General features: G+C 34.3%; 1 protein-coding gene across 1 annotated transcript in view; it reads left to right on the top strand.

Annotated features, from left to right (window-relative positions):
* The window catches only part of CNTN5 (contactin 5), a 535125-nt gene that overhangs the window by 456698 nt on the left and 51154 nt on the right, over positions 1–27273 (top strand). Inside the window, exons 16-18 of the mRNA XM_047071958.1 lie at positions 7273–7422; positions 20155–20225; positions 22550–22784. Of these exons, the coding sequence (XP_046927914.1) occupies positions 7273–7422; positions 20155–20225; positions 22550–22784 (456 nt within the window). The remainder of the gene's footprint in view (positions 1–7272; positions 7423–20154; positions 20226–22549; positions 22785–27273) is intronic.

The following is a 27273-nucleotide window of genomic DNA, read 5'->3' as shown; positions in this document are numbered from 1 at the left end:
AAAACTAAAAGTCAACCTACAGAATGGGAGAAGATATTTGTAAACAACAAATCTGATAAAGGTTTAGTATTCAAAAATCTATAAAGAACTTGTCAATCTCATCACCCAAAAACAACCCAGTTAAGAAAGGGGCAGAAGACATGAATAGACCATTTTCCAAAGAAGACATCCATATAGCTAAAAGACACATGGAAAGATGCTCAACATCACTCATCATCAGGGAAATACAAATGAAAAGCATGATGAAGTACCACCTGACACCCATCAGAATGGCTTAAATGAACAACTTAAGAAACAACAGTTGTTGGTGAGGATGTGGAGAAAGGGGAACTCTCTTGCACTGCTGGTGGGAATACTAACTGGTGCAACCACTATGGAGAATAGTATGGAGGTTCCTCAAAACACTAAAAATAGAACCACCCAAGGATCCAGCAACTGCACTATTAGGTATTTACCCCAAAGATACAAACATACATATATGAAGGGATACATTCACCCCCAATGTTTATGGCGGCATTATCAACAATAACCAAACTATGGCGAGAGCCCAAAAATCCATTGACTGATAAATGAATAAAGAAGATATGGTATATATACAATGGATGATTATTCAGCCAACAAAAAGAATGAAATCTTGCCATTTACAACAACGTGGATAGAGCTAAAGTGTATTATGCTAAGCAAAATAAGTCAGAGAAAAACAAATACCAGATGATTTTACTCATATGTGGAATTTAAGAAACAAAACTGATGAATATATGGGAAGTGGCGATGAAAAGAAGAGAGGGAAACAAAGCACAAGAGACTCTTGATAGAGAAGAAATTGACGGTTGATGGAGGGAGGTGGGTGGGGGATGGACTAGAGAGGTGATGGGTACTAAGGAGGGCACTTGTGATGACACTGGTTGTTGCATGTAAGTGATAAATCACTGAATTCAACTCCTGAAACCAATATTGCACTATATGTTAACTAACTAAAATTTAAATAAAAAATAAAAACGAAACAACACAAAGAAGTTAGTGAACAAAAAAATTAAAGAAATATTGTAAGGAGGATCAGAAGTATTATGGTATAGGCAGTGTATTTGTCTGCTGAGGCTACCATAACAAAAGACCATAAACTTGGTGGTTTAAATAACAGAACTTTTTCTTCTCACATTTCTAAAGCCTGGGAATTCTAAGATCTAGGTGCCGGCCAATTTGATTTAATTCTTGGTGAGAACTCTCCTCCTGGCTTGCAGCTGCAGCCTTCTCACTGTGTCCTCACATGGAAGAGAAAAAAGGAAGTGAGTGCTCTGGAATCTCTTCTTATAAGTACACTAATTCTTCCAGATAACAGCCCCATCCTTGTTACCTCATTTAAGTATAATTACTTCCTATTTTTTTAAAGGTTCTTTAAATTTTTTTCAATGTTTATTTATTTTTGAGAGACAGAGACAAAGTGTGAGCAGGAGAAGGGCAGAGAGAGAGGGGGACACAGAATCCGAAACAGGCTCAAGCCTCTGAGCTGTCAGCACAGAGCCCGATGTGGGGCTCAAACCCACGAACCATTGAACCATGAGATCATGACCTGAGTCGAAGTCAGACACTTAACCAACTGAGCCACCCAGGCGCCCCCTTCCTATTCTCAACATAGTCTGAACTAATGTATTAAAGATAAGACTTAGAATATCAGTCTTCCAGTGTCTCTCCATTTCTTTCAGAATGAAAACCCAACTCCTATGTGACTTGGTCCTATCATCTTCTATCATTCTCCATTCATCTTTACCATTTTCCCCAGAGCTCACTTTGCTCCTGACTCACCAATATTCTAATGTTCTTACATATAATGCTTCTAATACCTTTACACTAGTTGTGCCTTTTACCTGACATGCTTTCCCCTAGATATCGGCATAACTAAATCCACATTTCCTTTAAAACTTCACTCAACTGTGTCGTCTCAATGAGACTTATCCTGATCATTTTATTTAAAATTGATACCAGCCTGATGTGGATTGAATTGTGACTCCTCCAAAGTTTATATGTTGAAGCCTTAACCCCCAGTGAATACAGGGGTTCACTGTGGTTATAGGGCCCCTGTATGTGTGGATATAGAGCCCCTAAGCATAGGCAATTAGATACATGAGGATTCAGTTTGAGAGAGAGGTTTAGAATAAAGATATAAACTGGAAAGTTATTGGCATATAAATTTCTTTTATAAACATAAGATTGCATGTCATGTAAAGTATATGAACACAAAATAAAGAAGAAAAAAGTAGGAAAATTGAGCCCTGGAGCATTTCAATAGTAAGAAGTTGTAGAAAAGAGGAAAAAGACAAAGGATACAAAAGAAAACTAACCATTTAGTTAAAAGGAAAACCAAGACAATGTGATATCCTGGAAGACAAAAGAATAAAATTCATTAAGGAAAAGGAAGTAATCAACTGTGTCAAATGCTACTGACACGTGAAGTGTGATGAAGATTGAGAATTTATCATTGATCTTAGCAACATGGAGGTCATTGGTTACCTTGACAATAGCAATTTTAGTAAAATAATAAAGACTAAAGTCTCACAAAAATCGGTTCAAAATAGGAGGTCATTTGCCACAATAAGTGGGATGCACCGTGTTTCAGTATTTGCAAATCAAGCAGTGTGATATACCACATTAACAAGACAAAGGATAAAAATCTTATGATCATCTCAATAGGTGCAGAAAAAGCATTTGACAAAGAACTACATCCATTCATGATAAAAAAAACTTAACAAAGTAAGTATTGAAGGAACATATCTGACAACATAATAAAGGCCATGCATGAAAACCCCATAGCTCAATGGTGAAAACTGAGAGCCTTTCCTCTAAGATCAGAACCCAAGACAAGGATGTCCTCTTTCACTACTTTTATTTAAAATAACACTGGAATTCCTAGCCACAGAAATCAGACAAGAAAAATTAATAAAAGGCCACCAAATTGGTAGGAAAGAAGTAAAGCTCACTATTTGTAGATGACGTGATACTATATAGATACTACCCTAAAGACTCCACAAAAAACTACTAGAACTGATAAATTAATTCAGTAAAGTCAGAGGACACAAAATTAATATACAGAAATCTGTTGCATTTCTATATAATAGTAATGAAGTAGAGGAAAGAAAAATTTAAAAATAACAATTCCACTTATAGTTGCACCAAAAATAATGAAATACCTAGTCTAAAGTTATGCAAGGAAGTGAAAGACTGGCACTTTGAAAACTATAACGCTGATGAAAGAAATTAAAGATGACACAAACAAATGAAAAGATATTCCATGTTGATAGATTGGAAGAACCAATATTGTTTAAATGTCCATTGTATCCAAAGCAATCTACAGACTTCAAGTAATCCCTATTAAAATGCCAATAGCATTTTTTCACAGAAATACTAAAATTTGTATGGAACAATAAAAGACCCTGAATAACCAAAGCAATATTGAAAAAAAAAAAAAAAGAACAAAGCTGGAGGTATCACATTCCCAGATTTCAAGATATACTACAAAGCTGTAGTAATCAAAACAGCATGGTACTAGCAAAGAAGTAGACACATAGATCAATAGAACAGTATAAGGACCCCCAAAATAAACCCATGCATATATAGTCAATTAATCTACAACAAAGGAGACAAGAATATACAATAGGGAAAAGATACCCTCTTCAGTAAATGGTGTTGGGAAAACTGGACAGCTACATGCAACAGAATTAAAACTGGACCACATTCTTACACCATACACAAGAATAAACTCAAAATAGTTTAAAGACCTAAGTGTAAGACCTGAAACCATTAAATTCCTAAAAGAAAGCATAGGCAGTAATTCCTTTTATATCAGCCATAGCAACATTTTTCTAGATATGTCTCCTATGGAAAGGGAAATAATAGCAAAATTAAACTATTAGGATTACACCAAAATAAAAAGCTTTTACACAGTGAATTAAACATTAATAAAACAAAAAGGCAACTTACTGAATGGGGGAATATATTAGCAAATAATATATCTGATAAGGAGTAAATATCCAATATATATAAATGCAACACCAAAAAAAACAAAAACAAAAACAAATAATCTGATTTAAAAATGAGCAGAGGGCCTGAATATACATTTTTGCAAAGAAGGCATACAGATGGCCAAAAGACACATGCAAAGATGCTCAATATCACTAATCATCAGGGAAATACAAATTAAAACCACAGTGAGATATACACTAGTAAAAATGGCTAGTATCAACAAGATAAAAAATAATAAATGTTGGCAACAATGTAGAGAAAATGAAGCTTTGGACACGGTTGATAGGAATGCAAATTGGTGCAGCCACTATGGAAAACAGTATGAGGTTCCTCAAAAAATTAAAAATAGAATTACCATATGAATGAGTCATTCCACTATTGGGTATTTACCCAAAGAAAAAGGAAACACTAATTTAAAAAGATATACCCACTCTTATATTTATTGTAGCACTTTTTTATGGAAGCAACTTTTTTTGGAAACAACCCAAGCGTCTGTTGATAGATGAATGGATAAAGAAGATATGCTACATGTATATAATGGAATGTTAAAAAGCCATAAAAAGAATGATATCTTGTTATTTGCCACAATATGGATGGACCTAGAGAGTATAATGCTAAGTGAAGTCAGTCAGAGAAAGACAAATACCATATGATTTCACTTATATGTGGAATTTAAGAAACAAAAACAAACAGAAAGAAGGTACAAACAAACAAACAAAAAAACAGAGACTCTTAAATACTGAGAACAAACTGGTGGTTGTCAGAAAGGAAGTAGGTGGGGGAAAGGGTAAAAAGATAAAGGGAATCAACAGCACATTTCTCTTGATGAGCACTGAGTAATGCATAGAATTTTTGAATCATTATATTGTACACCTGAATCTAATATATCACTGTATGTTAATTCATTAAAAAAAGAAAGAATGAAAGAAAACATAGACAAAACTTTTAAGAAGTTTTGTTGCAAAAGGAAGTGAAGAAATCATATTTTGATATCAGCAATTTTATAATTTGCCTATGAGTTAAAGTGAGACAAGGAGAAAAGAAAGGAATCCAGGATAACTCCAAGATCTTGGCTACAACACCCATAAGAATACAATTATCATTCACTGAATAGGGAATACTTCAGAAATAGGAGGTGGAATTTAAGGTTGAGAACCCTATCCAAATAGAAATGTCCATTAGGCCATTGGACAAATGAGTTTGGAGTCTAGGGAAGAGGCTCATGGTGAAAATAATTGGCGTCATAGCACACAGAAGGTATTTAAAACCATAAAACTAGATAAGATCACCAAGGAGTTAGTAGAACTGGGTAAATCTAAAAGATGAAAAAACAGAAGTTATGTTTTAAAAAGTATTTCAAAGAAAAAAGAATGTGTCAAAGAATGATGTTAGCTCAAGAAAGATGAGGAACAGAGACCTGACAATAGGGTTAGTAATAAAGACCATTGACAATCTTGACAGGAGCGGTTATGGGAGAAAGCTGGAGGTAAGAGCTTAAAGGTAGGATATCTTCTTCCCATCTTTATGTTTAGAGTGAGTAAAAAGGAAAATAATTAGAGACAGCAAATAATAGCACAAACAGCTCTCAAGAAGTAGAAACTGGATGAAGGCTAGAAAGAGAGGAAGTTTTGAGAGAATTTTGTTTTGTTTTTGCAGGGTTTTGGTGGGGAAAATACCTTCATGCTTATATGCTAATGGAAAAAATCCATTGGAGACAAAGGAGAGGGTGTACACAACCAAGGTGGACTGGTTACTCTTGTCTACTATATCTTAAGAGAGCCATCCCTTCAGAGGCATAAAATGTCCTTACTGGGGATTCAGGATTATATTAAAGTAAAAGTTGGAAGGATGTTCAGGAAGGAAAATGATATACAGGAGATTTTGCTAATAAAGGATTATGAATTCCAGACCACAGTAAACAGATTTCACAGAGTAGAGAAGGAGGGGAACTAGGGCAGAAATGGATATGTGCAGAATTCTATGGGGATTAGAATAAAAAGGATGAGGGATGACTTAGATGTCTAGAGTTGCTTGAGGTGACTGACGTAAACAGAAGTAAATGAAACAGTGAGGTAAGTCTTTGATGGATCAAAGCAAGTATTGATGATACAGTGTAGGCTAGGAGATAGGGAGGGCTAAGTGTCTGGAGAAATCTTCCCATGTTATATTTGGCAGCCAGCATTTCACCAAGCTATGAACTGAGCAGTGGCCTTTTTTCCCCTATGTTTTAGACTCCAAGGATGTTGCTCAGCTGCCAGTGCAGTCAGGCAGACTTTTCTCCAGGTCTTCATTTCACTGCCTCAAAAAAATTCAGCTTTGCAGTAATATGACGTTTGTCAGGCAGCCCACACTGCCAATGCTCTGATCATTCATCTTTCACAGAACTGATTATTTTTTAACATTCTCTTGACACATTTCAAAAGATATTTTCATGTAAAATCCAAATTCCATATTGTCATAGTAAAATTGAACAGTCATCAAATCAAGAGCCTCCCCCATCTTAACACGCTTACACAGAAATCCAGTATTGACATAAATCCAGAGGATCTTTGCATATCCTAAGAAAGTTTCTCCTATTTCCCTATTTCCACACCTGTGACAAATGTTCTTCCCGAAATATTTCCTAGACAGCAGAGCTGAATGAACAAGAAAAGCAGTCCCAAATATAGCATATATACTAAGTAAAAAGTATTTTACTCCACGATAATTGTATTGACAATTTTGTGTTTTAATAAAATCAAACTTTAGCACAAAAATCATTCCAAGAAGAGTGCAGAGCTTCTGCTTAGATTCCACAAACCTGTTTTTAAATTAGAGGGGTTTTCAGCTTTGAACTGCCAAGTGGCTAAGCATGCTTGCCAGAACTGAGAGACACAAACTGCTCAAGAAATTTCCCTAGAAATTTAAGAACTATTTGCTTAAATTATAGCACTAGTAAGCCTCTTATTTGAGGCTGAGAGGTTGACAAAATGATTTTTAGTGTAGATAATGGCAAGTTATGTTACAGCAATTTATGTATAAAGATGAAATGAAAGAATTCTAATTAACTACAACAATCTTTGATATGGACAAGTGCTTACTTCCTAAAGATTGATTTTCATTTTACTAATGAGACCAGAGATGACACCATTACCTTGTGTAATAAGGAATTATGCATCAGTTTACTGATTCTGTTATACCTGTGATATCCTTGATCACCATTTGTAACTGTTTCTGAGTCCTCCTAATGCCATGAAATCTCTTTCCTCTCCATAGTCCCAGAAATCATAACAGGTGACATGGAGTCAGCCATGGCAGTGGACCTTAACCCCTGGGTGGAATATGAATTTAGAGTGGTGGCTACCAATCCAATTGGGACTGGAGATCCAAGCACCCCATCTCGAATGATCCGTACAAATGAAGCAGGTAAGAATTTTGGAGAATCAGAATTCAATTTAGCATGCGCTAATCACTTTGAAAGCAAGTTGAATTAACCATGATTGCTTGCTTTAGTATAATTTTTTTTTTCTGGATTCACTTACCTAGACATCATAAAATTATTTCCTTTAAAATAATTATTTCATTTTATTTGTTTTCAGATCTTTTTCTTCTTGTTTCTGCAAATGCATCTAGATGCTTCAATTTCCTCCCAACCCTAGCACTCATCTTCAAGTTACCATGAAATTGAAGCAGTTAATTTCTTTTTCTAATTATGTACTCATTTGATATAGCAAATCCATAAAATTCAGAATAGATATGCCCACCTCTTTTTCTCCAGTGGTTAACAGTAAACTTTAATTTCAGTGTACTTCCTTAGAACTCTATATTGCCCTTCACCACCTACATGTCATAAATTATACTCTGCAAAGGCAAACATCATCTTAAGTTGACTTGCTGCCCCCTTGACACCTATGTGTACAATAAATATCCATCTCCTTCCTGACAGAAAATACAGCATTCGTCTGGTCTTTTGGAATGAATTATCTCTAAAATGTTTTTAATGGTCACATAGAGGAATTAGCAATTTTATTTAAAAACAAATTTTAGGGACACCTGGGTGGCTCAGCTGGTTAAGCATCCAACTCTCCATTTCAGCTCAAGTCATGATCTCATGGCTTACAGGGTTTGAGCCCCGAATAGGGCTCTGTGCTGACAGAATGGAGCCTGCTCAGGATTCTCTTCCTCTTTCTCTGCCCCTCTCCAACTTGGGCGGTCATGCTCTCTCTCAAAAATAAACTTTAAAACAATTAAAAATATTAAAAAACAAAATTTAAATATCTACCCCAAAATCTGGAAAAAGAAAAAAAAATAAAGAAAAAATTTTCATAAAGTTTTTATTACTTTGAACAAAGTTTTATTGACTTATCAATAAGGACTTATCTCTTTTAAGGACTTATCTCTTATGTCCTATAAAATTGTCTACTAAAAAATGTCTAGTAGGGCACTAGCTTAGGCAAACATAGATGTGAATAATGTTGATGAGACCAATCCAAAAACAGAAAAAAGGGTAAATTTCAGATACAAGGAGGAAAAAAAACAAATAATCTTAATATTTTTACACTCTGATCATATATGAATCTCAATCATTAGAATTTCAGTGCACTGAGGATGAGGATTTTTGTATAATGTTTTAGTGTTATGTCTTCAGCACCTAAGACAATATTTTGGCACTGGTACTCTGTATGTTTTTGTTGACAGATTAAAGGAAATATTCCTTCTATTTCCTTCACATGCCCCTATCCAACCAGTACCTAGGTAAGAGATACATATAGATAGAAGACTAAGAATTAATTGTTCATTTTGTGTTATGGTTATAGGATTGAACCAAAAATGTGATTTGTAAATTCTTACAAATTGAATAAAGCTTATAATAATTAAAATAAACTATCAAAAGAGATGATTTTTTCCTCTAAAACACACTAGGTCTAATCCTTTGAAAAAAAGACAAAAATACCAAATGGTTAATTTATTGCACTAACTGGGAATAGCTGTACAAAAGTTATTCAAATTATTTCTATATAAAAATTAAGCAATCAAGAAAATAAAAGATAAAGTAGCCTAAATATGTTGGAAAAGATTCATTCACAGAAAATCCAACTTTTCTGCTTTTGTGATTTGCCTAGTACAAGTTGTTTTTTTTCTGCTATTTTTTCAATAGTTTGAATTTTAAATTGAATATTAATTGCCTGGTTAGATTTTCATGCATTCATAAATCAACCATGCTTTCATTGTGTACAGGTGTTCACTAATTAAGAGTATAACAGGTTACTCATTTCTCATTTTATGCAGTCACTATGTAGATATTGAAATGACTGCCAATATTAGTACTCATGCTCACATATTTTCTAAAAAAAACTGCCTTATTTTGCATATTGTTAATTGTGTTTAAACAAAGGCAAAGATTACCGCCTAATTCAGAGGCTCTCTATAAATATTCATTTTGAAAATAAATAATCTGTTTCGGATGAATAATCCTTTTAGACTTTTATAGTATAAATCTCCTTGTACAATTTAAAAACACTTCAGCAAAAGCACTTTTATTTTTCAAGCTAAATTGCATTCAGATGATACATTCTGAAAGACCTGACCCTCATCTCTTCCTGCAGCTACCTCAATCATATAACTCAAGCCTTTCCATTTTATCATTAGTTCTATATACATGGCATACTTTATTTAGTCTGTTAAAATCTCATGGAAGAGAAAAGAAATAGCATGAAAACTGCCTGCAATGCACCCCTTTGAAAGTTAGTTGAAGAAGGCTTGTACAGTCTACTTAATGCTTCTTGTACTTTGGTACCACACAGGGCTAAAACTACTAATGGTGCTGAACCAAGTGTTGAGTTTTGTGTCTGTTTTGTCAGGCAGCACAGATTAAAAGGGACACAAATATCCTGAGATGCCCTCTCAACTGACATACTCTGCCTCTTTTAAGTACATGTTCTGCATTTTAAAAGATGATCCTGTTCTAACGGACCAAGTAATCTCTGAAAATCAACAGAGCTACTTGAGAAAGAGAAGCTCTTGAGAAAGAGAAAGGTCTCACGTTCAAGATATTGAGTTGAAAGTTTTATGTTCCTCCCTCTTGCACTGTTGGTGGGAATGCAAATTGGTGCAGCCGCTCTGGAAAGCAGTGTGGAGGTTTCTCAGAAAATTAAAAATAGACCTACCCTATGACCCAGCAATAGCACTGCTAGGTATTTATCCAAGGGATACAGGAGTACTGATGCATAGGGGCACTTGTACCCCAATGTTCATAGCAGCACTCTCAACAATAGCCAAATTATGGAAAGAGCCTAAATGTCCATCAACTGATGAATGGATAAAGAAATTGTGGTTTATATACACAATGGAATACTACGTGGCAATGAGAAAAAATGAAATATGGCCTTTTGTAGCAACGTGGATGGAACTGGAGAGTGTGATGCTAACTGAAATAAGCCATACAGAGAAAGACAGATACCATATGGTTTCACTCTTATGTGGATCCTGAGAAACTTAACAGGAACCCATGGGGGAGGGGAAGGAACAAAAAAAAAAGAGGTTAGAGTGGGAGAGAGCCAAAGCATAAGAGACTGTTAAAAACTGAGAACAAACTGAGGGTTGATGGGGGGTGGGAGGGAGGGGAGGGTGGGTGATGGGTATTGAAGAGGGCACCTTTTGGGATGAGCACTGGGGTTGTATGGAAACCAATTTGACAATAAATTTCATATAAAAAAAAAACAAAAAAAAACAAAAAAAGAAAGTTTTATGTTCCTTTAAAAGTATCCTATTTACTTGAATATTCTAAATCCCAATGCAGGTTTAGTAAAGCATTTTTACCTTGGGATTGTTTCTTTCCCACACACCAAAAGAAAATAATTTTTCTTTGCAGTTTCCTCTAAGATATTTTGAATTTTAGACTCATCAAAATACTCTTAACAGTCAATAAATATAAGATAAATTGGGTCAATCTGACTTATTATTAGAATATCAAAATAGTAATATACATATGTTTTTTACTTTAATGCACATTTGTATTTATTTATTTATAGTATAATTTTCGTAGAAGTTTTTGTAAATGATATATGTAGATAGATGATAGGTAAGTAGATAGATAAATAGATGATAGATAAATAGATAGATTATAGATAGATAGGCAGATAGATATAATTCTGTTTTATTTTGGAAATGTGTTACTATCATCAAACCCATATATTATTTTGGGTTGGGTAAAGGAAATGCTTCCTCTATCATTTAAAAAGAGAACACAAGGGGCGCCTGGGTGGCGCAGTCGGTTGAGCGTCTGACTTCAGCCAGGTCACGATCTCGCGGTCCGTGGGTTCGAGCCCCGCGTCGGGCTCTGGGCTGACGGCTCAGAGCCTGGAGCCTGTTTCCGATTCTGTGTCTCCCTCTCTCTCTGCCCCTCCCCCGTTCATGATCTGTCTCTCTCTGTCCCAAAAAATAAATAAAAAAAAAAAGTTGAAAAAAAAATTTTTAAAAAAAAGAGAACACAAGAGAAAAAAATCACATTTTAGGAAGTGAATGTAAAATATACACTACAGTAGAAATGGAAAAATATGTAAAAATGAATACAACAGCAATTTTCTTATTTAATTGAACTTTAATATTCCATAATTTATGCATTTATAACACTAATTGTTGAATATAAATGAAAAGGACATAAGATAGAGTTAACTATGTAATCTATTATTTAGAAAGGTTTGGTTTTCTCTGTAGTATAAAATGTTTATTATTATCAAAGCTCTTAGCATAAATCTCAATATCTGCAGTTCTTTATTTCAAATAATGAAATAACAGAAGAGCACCTGGGTGGCTCAGGTGGTTGGGTGTCTGACTTCAGCTCAGGTCATGATCTCATGGTTCCTGAGTTCAAGCCCTACTCGGGCTCTGTGTTGACAGCTCAGAGCCAGGAGCTTACTCTGGATTCCGTGTCTCTTTCTCTCTCTCTCCCTCCCCACTTGCACTCTGTCTCTCTCTCTCTTTCTCAAAAATAAATAAACATCAAAAACAAATTTATGATGAAATAACAGAGATTGAGAAAGAAAAAAGAAAGAAAGAAAGAAAGAAAGAAAGAAAGAAAGAAAGAAAGAAAAAGAAAGAAAGAAAAGAAGGTTCTATCTTCAACCTGTAATTAAAAATTTGAGTTTTAGAATTAGGCAGATCTGGATTAATGTTATCTGCTATTTATTAGCAGTGAAATAGATAAGATATATAAATTGCTCAAGGCTCAATTTTCCCACTTATAAAATGGAGACAATCACAACCTACTCCATTGGCTGTTTATATTAAATAATATAATGCATGTAAAGAGCTTAACATAGTGCCTGGCACATGGTAAATGCTTAATATTAGCTACTTATCATCATCATCATCATCATCATCATCAATGTAAATGAGTTATTACTTTGTTCAATGGAAGTTTTAACAATAGTAATTATGCATAAGTCACTTTTTTCACATTTAGGAAATATTTTCAGGTTAAATGTATGTCTATTGATACAATAAGTATCATCCACTTTCTTGGCTTATATTTGGCTCCTCCAAGATGCCGTCCTATTGAGAAGTCTCTGCCACAGACTGCACCATCAAGTCTGGCCACTCAGCCCACCTGATGGCTTGGGAATCAAGGGAGCCTTTCAGAATGTGGTGCACAGTACACATGATGCCTCTCCTCTAAATCTCCGTCTCTACCCCTGTCTAGCTTTCCATGCTGCATTTGTTATCTAGCCAGATACCAGTCTATAAGTAGACTGTGAAATTGTACCAGTATATGGCCATTTTCTTTGTTTCTTATAGCATAGACAAGACAAAAGGAGCAGAAAAAGAGAAGTGTCAAATTAAAGAACTTGCTTAAAAAATTTGTTTCACATTCATATAGTTTTCCAGTTGCTTGGCACATTGTATTCTGACCTGCCATTCTTTCTTGACTCTGAAATGGAAAAGGACACACACATATTTCTGGCCACAGAAAGCAAAATATTTTTTCTACATTTAATAGGTAAATGCTTGGCCAGATAAATGAGTGTCAAGTAGACAATCAGATGAAAATCTTTCCTAGTCTTAGCATTTTCTGCACTGCATCATAGTTATGTAATTGGTTTACTAACAGACTGAACTCTGTGTAATTTTAACATAAAATAATTTTATTTTCTCCATTATGCTTCCTCTGATCTCTGACTTCAGCCCCAACTATATACATCCAAGGCACTTTTAGATATTAGGGAAGTATCACTTTCAGGTATTAAAAACTTCCATTTTAATTTAATTTAAATAAATTAAATAAATAAATAAATAAAATAAATTAAATAAAAACTTTAATCTCACATCCAGTCCATGCTTTCTCTTGTTCTTTCCAAGAATAGGCTTGAACCAAGAGCTCATTTGTCTTTTCTTTCTTTCCACTTCTTCCCTCACCTTCCAGCTGCTGCTCCAGTCACTTTATAGGCAAGATAAGAAGAAGGTGTAGTACTCACATGGGTGTTGAGTGCAATGTGTAACAGCATTCGTCCACATGCTGCTTCTTTCTCTTATAAGATGCACTGAGTTCTTTGGAAACTATCCTATCCTCTAGCAGGAAGTTTACTTGGGAGTGATCCCAGCCAGCCTAATTAAACTTACCTTCCATAGTGTCCACTTGGCCCCCTGTAATCACATTCCTGAGCTGCCAAACTTGATGTTCTAAAGAGCTATTTTGGTCTCCACTCTGGTAAAATAGCATCAGTCTGGGCCATATTGCAAAATTCTGAAGCTCGACAGCATTCAGCCAGGATGTGAGATGTAAGCATCTGTACTCTGTAGCAGTGATTTCCTCCTCTTCTCACTTAGCTTGAGAGGGAAACAACATTCCCATTTCCCTTCTATTGACAGCTAAGGATGTAAGGAGATGCCACAACACATTTTTCTAGTAAACTTACAATGTTTTTTCCAAAACCTTCCTTGTGCTAAAATTATATATATATATATATATATATATATATATATATATATATATATATGAGCTAAAGGAGGGTAACGGAAAAGGATCATAAAATTTCGTTTCTCTGATTCTTAGCAATTCTGTGATTTTGTCTGGCCAATCTCACTTTAACAATTGAGGTTACATTTGACTCATCCCAAGTCCAGAAGACTCATTTAATTTCCTATTAAAAGTTCTTTCAATCTCCATTACCTTCCTACTTCTGAAAGGATCTTGCTTTGTTCCTATTTATACCTTCACAGTTCTTGTTCATGATAATTACTTAGGAAATTTCATTGAGTTCACAAATTATGAAATAAACACAATAAAATTAATATTTTTGTATTGGTTTTCTCTAGGGTTATGTGTATTGGCCTTGTAAATGGCATTTAATGGGGCTTTGAAGACCAGACCAAATGGGACTTGGACAGAATTACTTATAAGAGACAATTAGAAAATCTACTGTTGTCAGGCATTGATGTGTGCAGAGAAAAGACAAAACGTTGTAGGGTTCACAAATGTCTCTCTAGTATATGTTTCTAAAAAAAGATTTATTAAAAAATTAAGCATTTAGTTGAAGTAATTAAGAAAGTCTAAAAGAAAATACTATTAAATGAAGCAGACAGTATTTTTAACTAATGAAGCTACTTTGGCCTAGGCAAGTTTTTTCTACAAAATATATTCAAGAAATAGGTCTCCATTTTCAGAGGCACTTTGCAAGCAGAGATAGTAAGTAATTTTAACAAAAGCCTTTATAAAAGAAATCTGCTTTTTTTCAAATGTTTATTTATTTATTTTGAGAGAGAGAGAGAGAGAGAGAGAGAGAGGCAGAGGAGGGGCAGAGAGAGGAGAAAGAATCCCAAGCAGGCTCTGCACCATCAGCACAGAACCCTATGCAGGGCTCAATCTCACAAACCATGAGATCATGACCTGAACTAAAATCAAGAGTCAGATATTTAGCCTACTGAGCCACCCACGTGCCCTGGGGCATGTGCTTTTCTGATTAATAGCAAAATGATGGAAGAGTTGTAGAAGTCTTGAACATGAAAGATAAAAGAGTGATGAAAGGTTATCAACCCAGGAGTAAATGTAAGACACTCAAGTATGACTTTTCATATCTTCCTAGTCCCCATGATACTATATATCAGTCATAAATCATGAACCATGTTCAAGCTCTATGCTAAGTACATGTCCTTTATGATATCATTTCATTGTCATATCAACCCTCTAAAGCAAGAAGTGTTTATCCCAATTTTACAGATGAGAAAACAGAAGTAGAAAGTTTTAAAAACTTGTACAAGGTCACCACTTAAGAAGTAAAGCTGGAATTCTAACCCTTCACCAAAGATAGTGATTTCAAGTTATCTCTCCCCCACCCCATTTCCTTCTTCCTCTTGCATTTTCAATATCCTCTTTTTACCACATACATCAACAAATCTCTTTTAAAGATTATTTTACCCATCCTCTGCTTCTACTTCCTTGGGGAGCCATATAAATAAAGCTAAGAGAATATGAGTTGAGGTAAACATCATTTATTGTATATATTAACCTACTGTGCTTTTGACTATTGCCATTTACGAGAAGGTTCATAAATCAGAGAAATCTTACATTTTCTAAAATATCCTCTTTTGTAAATAAGAAATAGCATCTTGCCTACATTTCCAAGTTAAAACAAATTTGAAAGCATAATTCCCATGGTACTATCAAAACAATATTATCCATATTTCCAAAAGAATAATTTCTTTTGAGATTATATATGTATAGACTCAATGCTAAACTTTTACTGTTTATCATAGAACACTTCACCATTTTCTCTTTTTGAAATCTAAGTAGATAATAACATTACATAGTATTTATAAATTATAGTTCCAGGTACTATGGTAAATAATTATGAAAAAAACCTTAAAGTGTAGGTACTATTATTACCTCTGTGAAGCAGCTGAAGGACAAAAAGTTAAGAAATATTTTCAACTAATCAACTAGAATGCTAAGCTTGAGATCCAAACCCAGATTTTTCTCATTCCCACAAAAATGTATTTCAATTTGTGCACACACCTTATCTATCCTAGTGATAGGAGTAAAAGCATTATTTGAACTCTTTAGGATACACCACTAGTACTTTTTTGTTTTAGAAACTATTTAAATTTAACTCTTTTTATCAAGTAAACTTAAATGATTTTGAGTTAACTGAAATATTTGTGTGCTACATACTTCAATTCAGGTAGTTTTTTTTTTTTTTTTAATTTCCCTCTTGATTCCCACCATTATCTTATAAACAATGTCCCTTCCTTTCTATTCTTCTGTATCTTGGTTTTCAAATCAGTTGCTGGATTACCATTAAGCTCTTAAATTATATAGCCTCTCCCAGATCTCTAAAGAGCTGTATCATTTAATAGGCTATGTAAACATCTACTGTAATAAATATTAGAAAGTTTTCAGGAAAAAAGAAGATTGGCAAATGATTTTATACTATCTTATTTTGTTTAGTTTAACGTGAATTAAAGCATGATATTAGCATGATTGACTTTTACAAACTACTGACTTTTTCAAAGTATTACACTTATAAAGAGTTCTTGGAGACTCATGCCTAAAGTCATGCATGCTTAAATTAAAGTACTATATTTTGGTCTAACAAGAATTATGGAACTTGATACCACAAGGGCTCTGAAAGATTAAGTCAAATCTCTACATAACATGAATATGTTTTTTTGTAAATGAAAGGATATAATTAAAATAAATGGACTCCAAAGTGTTGACTGAAGTGATGACTGTGTCTCACCAACTTCAAAAGGAAATGAATGAGCATAGGTTCCACTGATCATCTGTATACAATTAGGAAATTTAAACCATTAGAATTAGAGTACCCAATGAAAACACTGGGATCTTGACAACAAAATACAATGTCTGATGCCTAGCTATTAAAGCCTTAATATTTATTTTTTGTGTGTTTTCTTTTTTGGTTTTATTGAGATATAATTGGCATATAACACTGTATTAGTTTAAAGTTACAACATAATGAGTAAGTTAGCATCCATCACCTCACATAGTTACAATTTTTTTCCTTGTAATAAGAATTTTTAAGATCTTTCAGCAACTTTGAAGTACACAATATTGTTAATTATAGTCACCATCCCATATATTACATGCCCAGAACTTTTTATTTTATAACTGGAAATTTTTACCTCTACCACCTTCACCCATTTTTCCCACCCACCATTCTCCACCTTTGGCAACCATCAAATCTATTCTGTTTCTAGCAACCCCATTTTTTTTAGATTCCACACATAAGTGAGATCACACAGTATTTCCCTGTCTGGCTTATTTCACTTGGCATAATGCCTTCATTTCTGGCAAAATAACATTCAAGCATGTGTATTCTATTTATCTATTCATCTTAGGATGGACACTTAGGCTGTTGCTGTGTGTTTGAAGACTTAACTTTTCTATGAGTAGTTCCTATTATAGCTAGTGAGCTTTTTTAAATTAAGAACAGTTGATTTTATAGACATATATCATTAAAATGTTTTTAATGTTTATTTTTGAGAGAGAGAGAGAGTGCATGAGCAAGGGAGGGGCAGAGAGAGGGGGAGACACAGAATCTGAAGCAGGCTCCAGGCTCTGAGCTGTCAGCACAGAGTCCAACATGGGACTCGAACCCAAGAACCACAAGATCATGACCTGAGCCGAAGTCAGATGCTTCACTGACTGAGCCACCCAGGTGCCCCTAGACACATACTATTAACACAGTGAACCATAATACCTTCTTTGTGTCATTTATTATACGTTAAAATTGGAGATCAGATGAGAAAGAGCAGGATCTTATTCTTTATATTAAATTGATATGGGCTATCTTCTCTTGAAAAGAATTTAGCAGTAATAGGAAATCTTCAAAGATTGATTTAAAATAATAAAAGAAATTTTCCAATATGGATCATTTATGGGTAATTTGATGATGAAATTACTCACAGAAAAACAAATCACATCATAGAAGGTGTTATATTGCTTTCTCATTTCCTCAAAGTAGAAATTTTCACCAAATATTTTATTAGTTTGTTTTTATTTTTTTAATTACAAAGTTAAAATATTTGAAAAATATAAATATATTTTATAAAAAATAAAAGCATTAATGGACTGTGGAACAATATTACCAAGGCTTCAGAAGAAAGGATCAAATAGTCACTTGTGTTTTATTCTACTCGTATCTTTTAAATGACTTTCAAGAGATGTTTACTGGAGAGCCTACAGACTACTCTCCAGCTCTAAGCTAAAGGTTACAAACATCCTCCTTTTGGATGATGTTTGATAGCTGAATAAAATGGAAAAGAATATTCAGTGCCTATTATTTCCACAAAATCCATGATTATAGGGAAAGTATCCTCAAGGAAGAGGATTCAAAATCCTAAGTTTAGGGCATAACTTTAGTGATTCCAGTGTAATAGACAAAGTAAATATTTCTGGTAGATAATACTCATAATATTATTTAACTGTTTGTTGTCAAAAATGAATATGAAGTGTGTGTGTGTGTTCGTTCATTTTTTACAAACAAATGGTACTATGAGAAGCCATAGTAACATTGTGTCAACAAAATAATTTGCTTATCTATTTATTTGACTTGCATTGATGATCACAACATTCATAACTCTGAGATTAGCCACTGAGGGAATATTTGGAACCTTAGATCCCTGTTCTTTTATGCATACAGTTAACCCAGCTCCACTCCTGTGTGCCTTACCCTATGCCATGGACTAGAAGATAAATTTAGAACTAGGACTATATAACAGTGTCTTGGGGACCTGGTGTCAAACAGATATGTCATAGGTTGCTATATCTAGCAATAACTATGACTACTAATTAAAACTCAAATTAATAAATGATTTGCTTGCTCTTTATATAAATTAGTACATATCACAGTTATTGCTCTGATACCATCATTTTTTTTCTCAGTTGAATATTTTGTGATTTCTTGAATGAGAGACAAAGGGGTATCCAATTCCATTTAATTCTCAGGGAATTCATGAGAGTGAACTCCACATATGAATAATTTTAATATATACATCACTGTGAAAGAAAGATTGGTAACTGCTGCTGTATATATCCTTCTACTTGTGCATGAGCAAGATGAGGACTCATGTTCATGGAGGAAAGTGCCCAAAGATACTGAAATTTAAACCCTGGTGAATAAAAGTCTTTATTCAGTGGAGCCAATTATATATTCACGACTATTCTCTCCCACCTCCTTTTTTTTCCTTTCTAGTGGAATATAAATTCTGCATCAGTTTTTCCTGTACATAAAATGCTGTATGAATATCTACCAGTAATTAATAACCTTTCATCCAAGTAGGTAATATATGAGAGTGAATTTATTGTTTATGAGTTTATCGATATCATTTAAAAACTATATGCAAGGATATAAAAGCAATGCTGAAGTGTAAAATTTTTAATGCGGGCTCATAGCTTAGAAAATGATTTCTTTTAATAGTTTTTTTCATTTAACAGTTCTTCATTTGAAAATGTTCCCTTTCAACTGCAAGTTTTGTGGTTTGGTGCAGTGAAGGAGAAATTTATTCCTTTGACACATTTATTCTTTTAATAGTTATTCATTTGAAAACATTTCATCGGGTAGTTATATATTTTACAGAGAGATTTACAGAGTTATATAATTTACAGAGAGATTCACTCTTGATAGTTTTTTTTTAATGTTTATTTATTTAAATAGGTTCTCAGTCTATGGAACTGTTGCCACATTTCCTTAAATTGGAGCTTCCTGGGGGTTCTGGTAAAGCGGTAATAAGACAACCTGTTTACTTTCTAGGAGCTCTTCAAGCCTTGAGACCACAGGAGAGTCACATCATTAGAAAGGAGAAAATTTTTAGAATGAAATTTAACCATTAGTAGATGTCCTTAACTATAGTGTTAATTACGATCTCAATCTTACTACCACAGAACGTTTACAATAGGATTAGTTTGGTAATGCATTGTGTGGCCATGAAAAATATATATAAAACTCTCCCACATAGATTTGAAATCAGGGTATCTGTCACAGGCATTTTGTTTTAATTAATATGGAATATGACCATTCTAACTTTCAAATTGTTTGTTTTGGGACTTTTCAGAAATGAGTAGTGTCAAAATATATTCTTACAAGGACTCTCAAATTAAACATCTATTTATTGTCCTCACTCTGGCCTATTTTTAATCCACAGTTCCAAAGACAGCACCCACCAATGTAAGTGGAAGAAGTGGAAGAAGGCATGAGTTAGTCATAGCCTGGGAGGTAAGAAAGTCTGTACTCAGATATCAAAACTTGTTGATTCCTTAGAAAACAAGGCTACATATATGTTCTGTACTTGGTACAGAGAAACTGAAGAATTTTGGTTTGAATGAGGTTAAGAAACACTTTGATCATATATTTCTCAGATGAATATTGCCAACGTGAACCTGTCTCATTTCATATCCAGCCCCAGTTGACTTTTCTTCAAAACTAAAGAAGTATGTCTTCCTGTCATATAGCTATCTCAGAATAAAGTTTGGATAATTAAAACACATCCTTCCATAAACTACTTCAGATGTTTGCTTGGCTTAGTTTGACATTTAACTATTTCACAAATAGTACACTTACTAAAACCATTGGGGAAGAAGAAAATGACTGCCATTGAATTTGTGGAACAGTGCCTCGGCTAGTAAGGATAATAACCCTATTAATAAGGATAATTTTTCTTCATTTTAAAAAGTATGAAACTGAGGCACAGTACTTTTCCTGATAAGTAGTGAAATTAGGACTTTGATTTTGTTCTCTTGTCTCCCTCACTATATGATCTCTGATTCTTCTTCTATAAAGGAAGCAGGGAAGAGGGGGTGTGAGAGATACATTTATTTCCTGTGAAGCTACTATCCTTTTATTGATGCTAGATTACCTTATAATCAAACATAACTATATAGGTCACAGAACTGTTCTTTAGAATATGAAAATGTAAAGTAAATGGAAATGTCTACTGGAACAAACTGAACAAATACCTGATAGTCTCTAAAAGCAATGATAAAATGTACAGAAAAACAATTCCCACAAAGTAATCTCCATGAGCATATCCTCTGTCCTGTTATCCTGTCCATCCCCTTCTTCCTCAGTAAAAATTTATTTCTTATTTTAGATTTCTGCACAGGAATTAACTTCCCAATACCTGAACTTCACTGAGATCAAATCTCTTTAAGTAGAATTCCCATCCTTATCAGCTTTGTGTCTCAGACCCAGCTGCGAAAAGAAGCATACCAAAGACTGGGGGTGACTTATACATGCCAGAAATTTATTTCTCACAGTTCTGGAGCCTGGAAATTTAGGATCAAGTCACCAACAGATTTCAGTCTAGTGAGAGCCTGCTGTCTGGTTAATAGATGGCCACTTTCTCACTTTACCCTCACATAACAGAGGAGCTAAAGAACTCTCTGGAGTTTCCTTTATAAAGCACTATTCCCCTACATATGTCTCTGCCCTCATAACTTGATAACCTACCAAAAGCCCCACCTCTTAATACCATCGCATTGGGGATTAGGATTTCATCATATGAATTTTGGGGAGATATAAACATTCAGTATTTTGATATAATAAGCTTTGTCTCTTTTCTTTACTGTATACACTTTTCCCTTAAATCAAAACTCAAAAGAAAAAAAAAATGTTCAGTCAAGTATTTATTGGGTATCTACTATGTATCAAGCATTAGCTAGGCAGTGTAGTAACTGCTACTTTGACTAACTAGTCAATCACAATTACTCCTTTCTATAGTGTACAGTTTATGTCCGTTTTATATGTAAGCATATAGTAAGAGTTATTTGAACAAATACTATTTTGTAATGTCTTCACATTAATAAGCCCAAAAACAAATGAAAAAGAAAACACTATAAAAAAAACAAACAAAACAAAACAAAACAAAAAAAAACTTCTTACAGGGGCGCCTGGGTGGCTCAGTCAGTTAAGCGTCCAACTTCGGCGCAGGTCATGATCTCACCGCTTGTGAGTTCGAGCCCCACATTGGGCTCTGTGCCAACAGCTCAGGGCCTGGAGCCTGCTTTGGATTCTGCGTCTCCCTCGCTCTCTGCCCCTGCCCCGCTCACACTCTGTCTCTCTCTGTCTCTCAAAAATAAATAAACATTAAAAATAAAAATAAAAAAACTTCTTATGTTAACATCTCCTATCTTTTCTGTGCAATGGGCTCTGCAGAGCATTACCAACAACCAGATTTTTCAGACCACCAGACCATATGACAGTTTTCCCCAACATGCTGCATTCTAGTATGGAATGTTAATTTCATATACATGACAAAGTGGTTTAAATTTGTTTGATTTCAAGAGTTTTCAGTATCCTTGATACTCCTCTTAAATATCAACTGATATTATTTAAGTTTTTATCTTTTGCTTTTAACCCCTTTTAAGTTTCCAAAGACTGTCAAGTGATTGTGCTATATATTGGCTTCCAGGGGAGCATTAGAGATTTGAAAGTCTTCTTTTCTCTGGTTATCCATAATTTGAAAAAAAAATGAAGTTTGGTAGAAATGGCTTTTTGAATCAATTATTTTACTGATAATTAACTGAACTTTTCTTCTTTAGCCAGTATCTGAAGAGTTTCAGAATGGGGAAGGCTTTGGCTATATTGTAGCTTTCAGGCCCAATGGAACACGTGGCTGGAAGGAAAAAATGGTGACATCCTCTGAAGCTTCAAAATTCATTTATCGGGATGAAAGTGTTCCTCCTCTTACTCCCTTTGAAGTGAAGGTTGGAGTTTATAACAATAAAGGAGATGGACCTTTCAGTCAGATTGTGGTTATCTGTTCAGCTGAAGGAGGTCAGTTTCTTTATTATAATTTACATGCAACATTTTATTAATGCATGTTATATGCATGAAACATTTTTGTACGTATATTAGAAAGTACAGTCACACAAAAAGAGAAAATAAAACTTACCCATAGTTTCATTACACTTTTTAGATGTATTTTTTTCAAAAATTTTCCAAGTAATTTTTATTTGAAAAATTGAGCAGTCTATATGTGTTGCTTTATGTCCTTCACTACCTAACAATATATGGGAAATATTTTTCCATGATAATAATGATATTAATAATGCCTATAGTGTATTCTGTCCTCTGGATGGACATTTAACCAGTCACCCTTGGTTTTTTTATCTAGATAATTTTATATTTTAACCCACTAAATTTAAATGTATGTGAACTAAATTTAAATAAATATTTCATTTACATGACCAATAAATATTTATTATTAACCTCATAAACAAAATATCATACTGATAAAGAAGTACCAGACAAGGACTTCATTGGAAATTCTTCACATGATATGATGAAATCCTGATGACAATCTTGTCTAACAGACATTATTATCCCCATTGTAGAGAAAGAAATTGATGTTGAAAAGTTAAGGAACTTGCTAGAGTTTACATACTTTGTAATTGAGAATTAAACCCAAGTCTGTCTATCATTAAATCCTTGATGTTTCTCTAACATGTTGTTTTCATATACACAAACACATTTAATTCTCAAGATAAAACTACTATGTAGACAGGACTAATTAAGCAGGATACCCATTTTACAAATGAGTAAACTGTAAAACCGTGACATATTTATGGTTACAGTCAATAGGTGGTGGTGCTCAGGTGTGAACTCACCTTCCTACCTCAAAATCCAGGGTTAAGTTTTAATACAAAAATGCACTTTTCGGGGCGCCTGGGTGGCGCAGTCGGTTAAGCGTCCGACTTCAGCCAGGTCACGATCTCACGGTCCGTGAGTTCGAGCCCCGCGTCAGGCTCTGGGCTGATGGCTCAGAGCCTGGAGCCTGTTTCCGATTCTGTGTCTCCCTCTCTCTCTGCCCCTCCCCCGTTCATGCTCTGTCTCTCTCTGTCCCAAAAATAAATAAACGTTGGAAAAAAAAAATTTAAAAAAAAATGCACTTTTCTGAAAAAGAAAGAATGATAGATCTAACCCCCTTAGGTGAGTTTTCTCGTTTTTTCTTCTATTCAAGTGCCAAATTTCAATTTGCCTTACTAGCAAAAACAATGCCTCACATTCCCTAAACGTGACGAATGATTGAAAAAATGTTCCACCAAAACTAGCACTCTTTCACCTTCTAAGAAACATTATCAATATAAACTGACCATTTTACTTTCTTTGTACCCACTCATGTTACTTATTTAAATAGCTCAAAAGAATTATCTTTTTGGTACTATGAGCTACAAAACAGGGGATGGGGTGATAAATACAGTCATTTGAATATTAAAGCACAAGGATAGTGTCTGATTTATGTAACATGTAGTTTTCACTACAGGCTGCCCTGAGTTTTGTTTTTTTTTTTAAATATAGAGTCAAATTCTGAAGCAGAAACAAAAAGCTTATCCTAGTATAACAATAACCAGGAAGGTGAAGAATCAAATAATAACAAGGAATCATAGGTCTTCCAATGAGATACTCATGCTTTAGCATCTCAAGTTTCGTATGAGTTCCAGATACAGATGATTTACCATAGTACTTATATTACTTAATTTAACTCTTACAACCAAATATGAGGTAGGAATCTCAAGCTTCAATCTACTTTTCAGGAAGCTGAGGCTCAGGTAAAGTAACACTCTCAAATTCACTTCAGTAGGTGAGAGTGTTGTAAGTAACTACAGTAAGTGACAGAGCTGAGATTTGAACCCATATCTATCTGACTCCAAAGTTCATACTTTTAACCACTATCCTATACTGTGTCATCATGGATTTCTATAATAATAATATTTTGTTTTTCATCATATATAATGATGTTTTGCATTATTTGTTACTGTAAAACTCTATTTTGAAGTACATGTTTTATTCAAGAAATGCATTTTCTTATTGCTTTAAAATTTCTTCCACCTAATTATCAAGCACATAACCTCACAGGTCACATGAGATAAATTGGAGAGGTTTGTGAACATGCTTTGTGTAGTAACACCAGTGTTGACTTTAAGAAATTAAGATTTGTACATTCTTCTTCAACCTTTGCTTTGAAATTAAATTATAGTAACCACCATGGGTTGTTTATACTGTGTTTCCTTAAACTTGAAATAGCTTGCCTTTGGAGATTACCCTTTCAAGCTAGATAGGAAATATGTGTATCTTCTTTCAAAGGCACTGAGGTTGCTGTTATAATAGATTTCATAGTAACATTTCATTTATTTTGGTAGACTGAAATATGAATGATACCAGGAAATTTAAATCTAAGTAGTCAGCCTTTGTTCTGATAACAAAATTAAAACATATATTTGGCATTTGCTCACTAATTATATTTACTAATTTGGAACTTTATATGTAAGTATGAGTAAAGTGTTAGCATCATTAAATTATGTCAACTAGGAAAGGCAGGACAATGGAAAGGAAGAGCATTTTCCTGGAATTGGAGACTCAGTGTTAACCTGCTCACACTAAATGTAAAATATTGCAGTCTGTCCACCTCTCTGAGACTTATCCTCCTCTACTTTAATGTTTATTTATTTTTGAGAGAGACAGAGACAGAGTGTGAGCAGGGGAGAGGCAGAGAGAAAAGGAGACAGAATCCAGAGCAAGCTCCAGGCTCTGAGCGAGCTGTCAGCACAGAGCCTGACATGGGGCTCAAACCCACAAGCCACAAGATCATGACCTGAGTCAAAGTTGGATGCCTAACCAACTGAGCCACCCAGGTGCCCCAATCCTCCTCCACCTTAAAAATGAAAATCCCGAATTAGAACATCTCTAGAAGCCATTACAAATCTGAATCAGAAAGCTTGTCAAATTATTCTGTATTTTTAAATACTCTAAATTCTAATTTTCCTAGAATAGGGAAATTACTTTAAAAGAAGTGAATATTTTGAATATTAAACTATTTTTTAAAAGAGTCAAGGACTGTAATGAACTGGTAAAATAATATATTGTACTCATTCCAGCGCAGGTTCCCCTTCTCTACATCTGCAGATGTTCATACAGATTCAAAGTGTGCCTTTGTTTTTTTTTTAATATTCAAAATGTGGACTGTTTATTAATGGTAAGTTTCATCCTCAACATATATCATGCAAAATGTGCCTTTGTCATGATACTCTTGCCCAAAGTCCAACTGATCTGAGACTGTAGTTCTCCAAAAGACAGATTCTGTCTTTGTTCTTCCATTAACCTAGTTCACTTCCTGATCACCTCAAAAGCCCTCCATATTCTTAGATAAAGTAAAGAACAAGGAGTAGGACTGACATTCTATCTTTGTTCACCAGCATAGTTCTTCCTCTTCATATCAAGATAAATAGCTACATTCCTGGAGTACCATAGAGAAGACAGCTTTTCATAGCTGACAGCAAGTCAGGAAGAACACATATGCCAGATGCTATGTCAAATGTAGCTACCAGCATTCATGTTGTTTGGAAGAAGCAAGGACCTCAAGACAACCTTACAATACTGGCCCCAACCCATTTTCCTGTGGTCCATCGATGATGGATGATATTCACAACCAGAGCACACTTCTATAAGTGGTTATATGAATTCCTCATACCTTCCATCTTTTTCCTCTCAAGACAGTAAATTGGAATGAGAGTGAAAATTACATTATTATAGGGAAAATTTTGAATGTGATAATTTAGTAAAAGCACTCATCATTTGTAAGTATTGAAACTTGATAAATCACTTGTGAAATGACCTTTACTCTTGCGACTCTGACGTGGACTGCGGCCCTAGAATACTGCCGAAAAAGCTCCAAATAGTTCTTCTGCTAAACCTCTTGAGGCTTTGAAACCTTTTAAAATTTTATAACAGAAGTAACCCTAAATGACTCTAGATAACCCTGGAAGGAGAGATATTTCCCTGTTAAGACTCCCATGTCTTGCACCTTGCACATGTACCAATTATCTATACCATTTAAACCAAGCAAGAATTATGTGCATTATAATCTTGATTTGACTTCAAATATCTACGGTATACTATAACCCTCTACAATACCTTCATTCTGGAAACAATTCAATTTTTTTTTAAATAAAAGCGAAGTTGCAACATATGGGGTAGAAATGAAAAGAGTGATTTTTCTCCATAGGAGAAATCCAATTGGCTTTCACTTCCATATATCTAGAAATACTTATTAGTCAACTTACATTCATCTTCCACTTAGTCCTTGTTATTATACTTTTGAAAGGAAAAGAACCTGAGCATTCAATTACATCTAATAGAGGGAAATTCATTATAGATTAATTATAGTATAAAATATTTGTTTATTTGTGACATATTTTAGCTTTTTCTAGTTTATTTGGCTTTTGCCTTGTATGTAAAAAGTGTGCTGCTTTTATTTTTATTAAAA

This window comes from Lynx rufus, unplaced genomic scaffold (genome assembly GCF_022079265.1).
Source record: "Lynx rufus isolate CCGP_SWC_20201006 ecotype Redwood Valley unplaced genomic scaffold, mLynRuf1.p SCAF_9, whole genome shotgun sequence".
NCBI lineage: Eukaryota > Metazoa > Chordata > Mammalia > Carnivora > Felidae > Lynx > Lynx rufus.
This window is presented reverse-complemented; position numbering and strand designations above follow the sequence as displayed.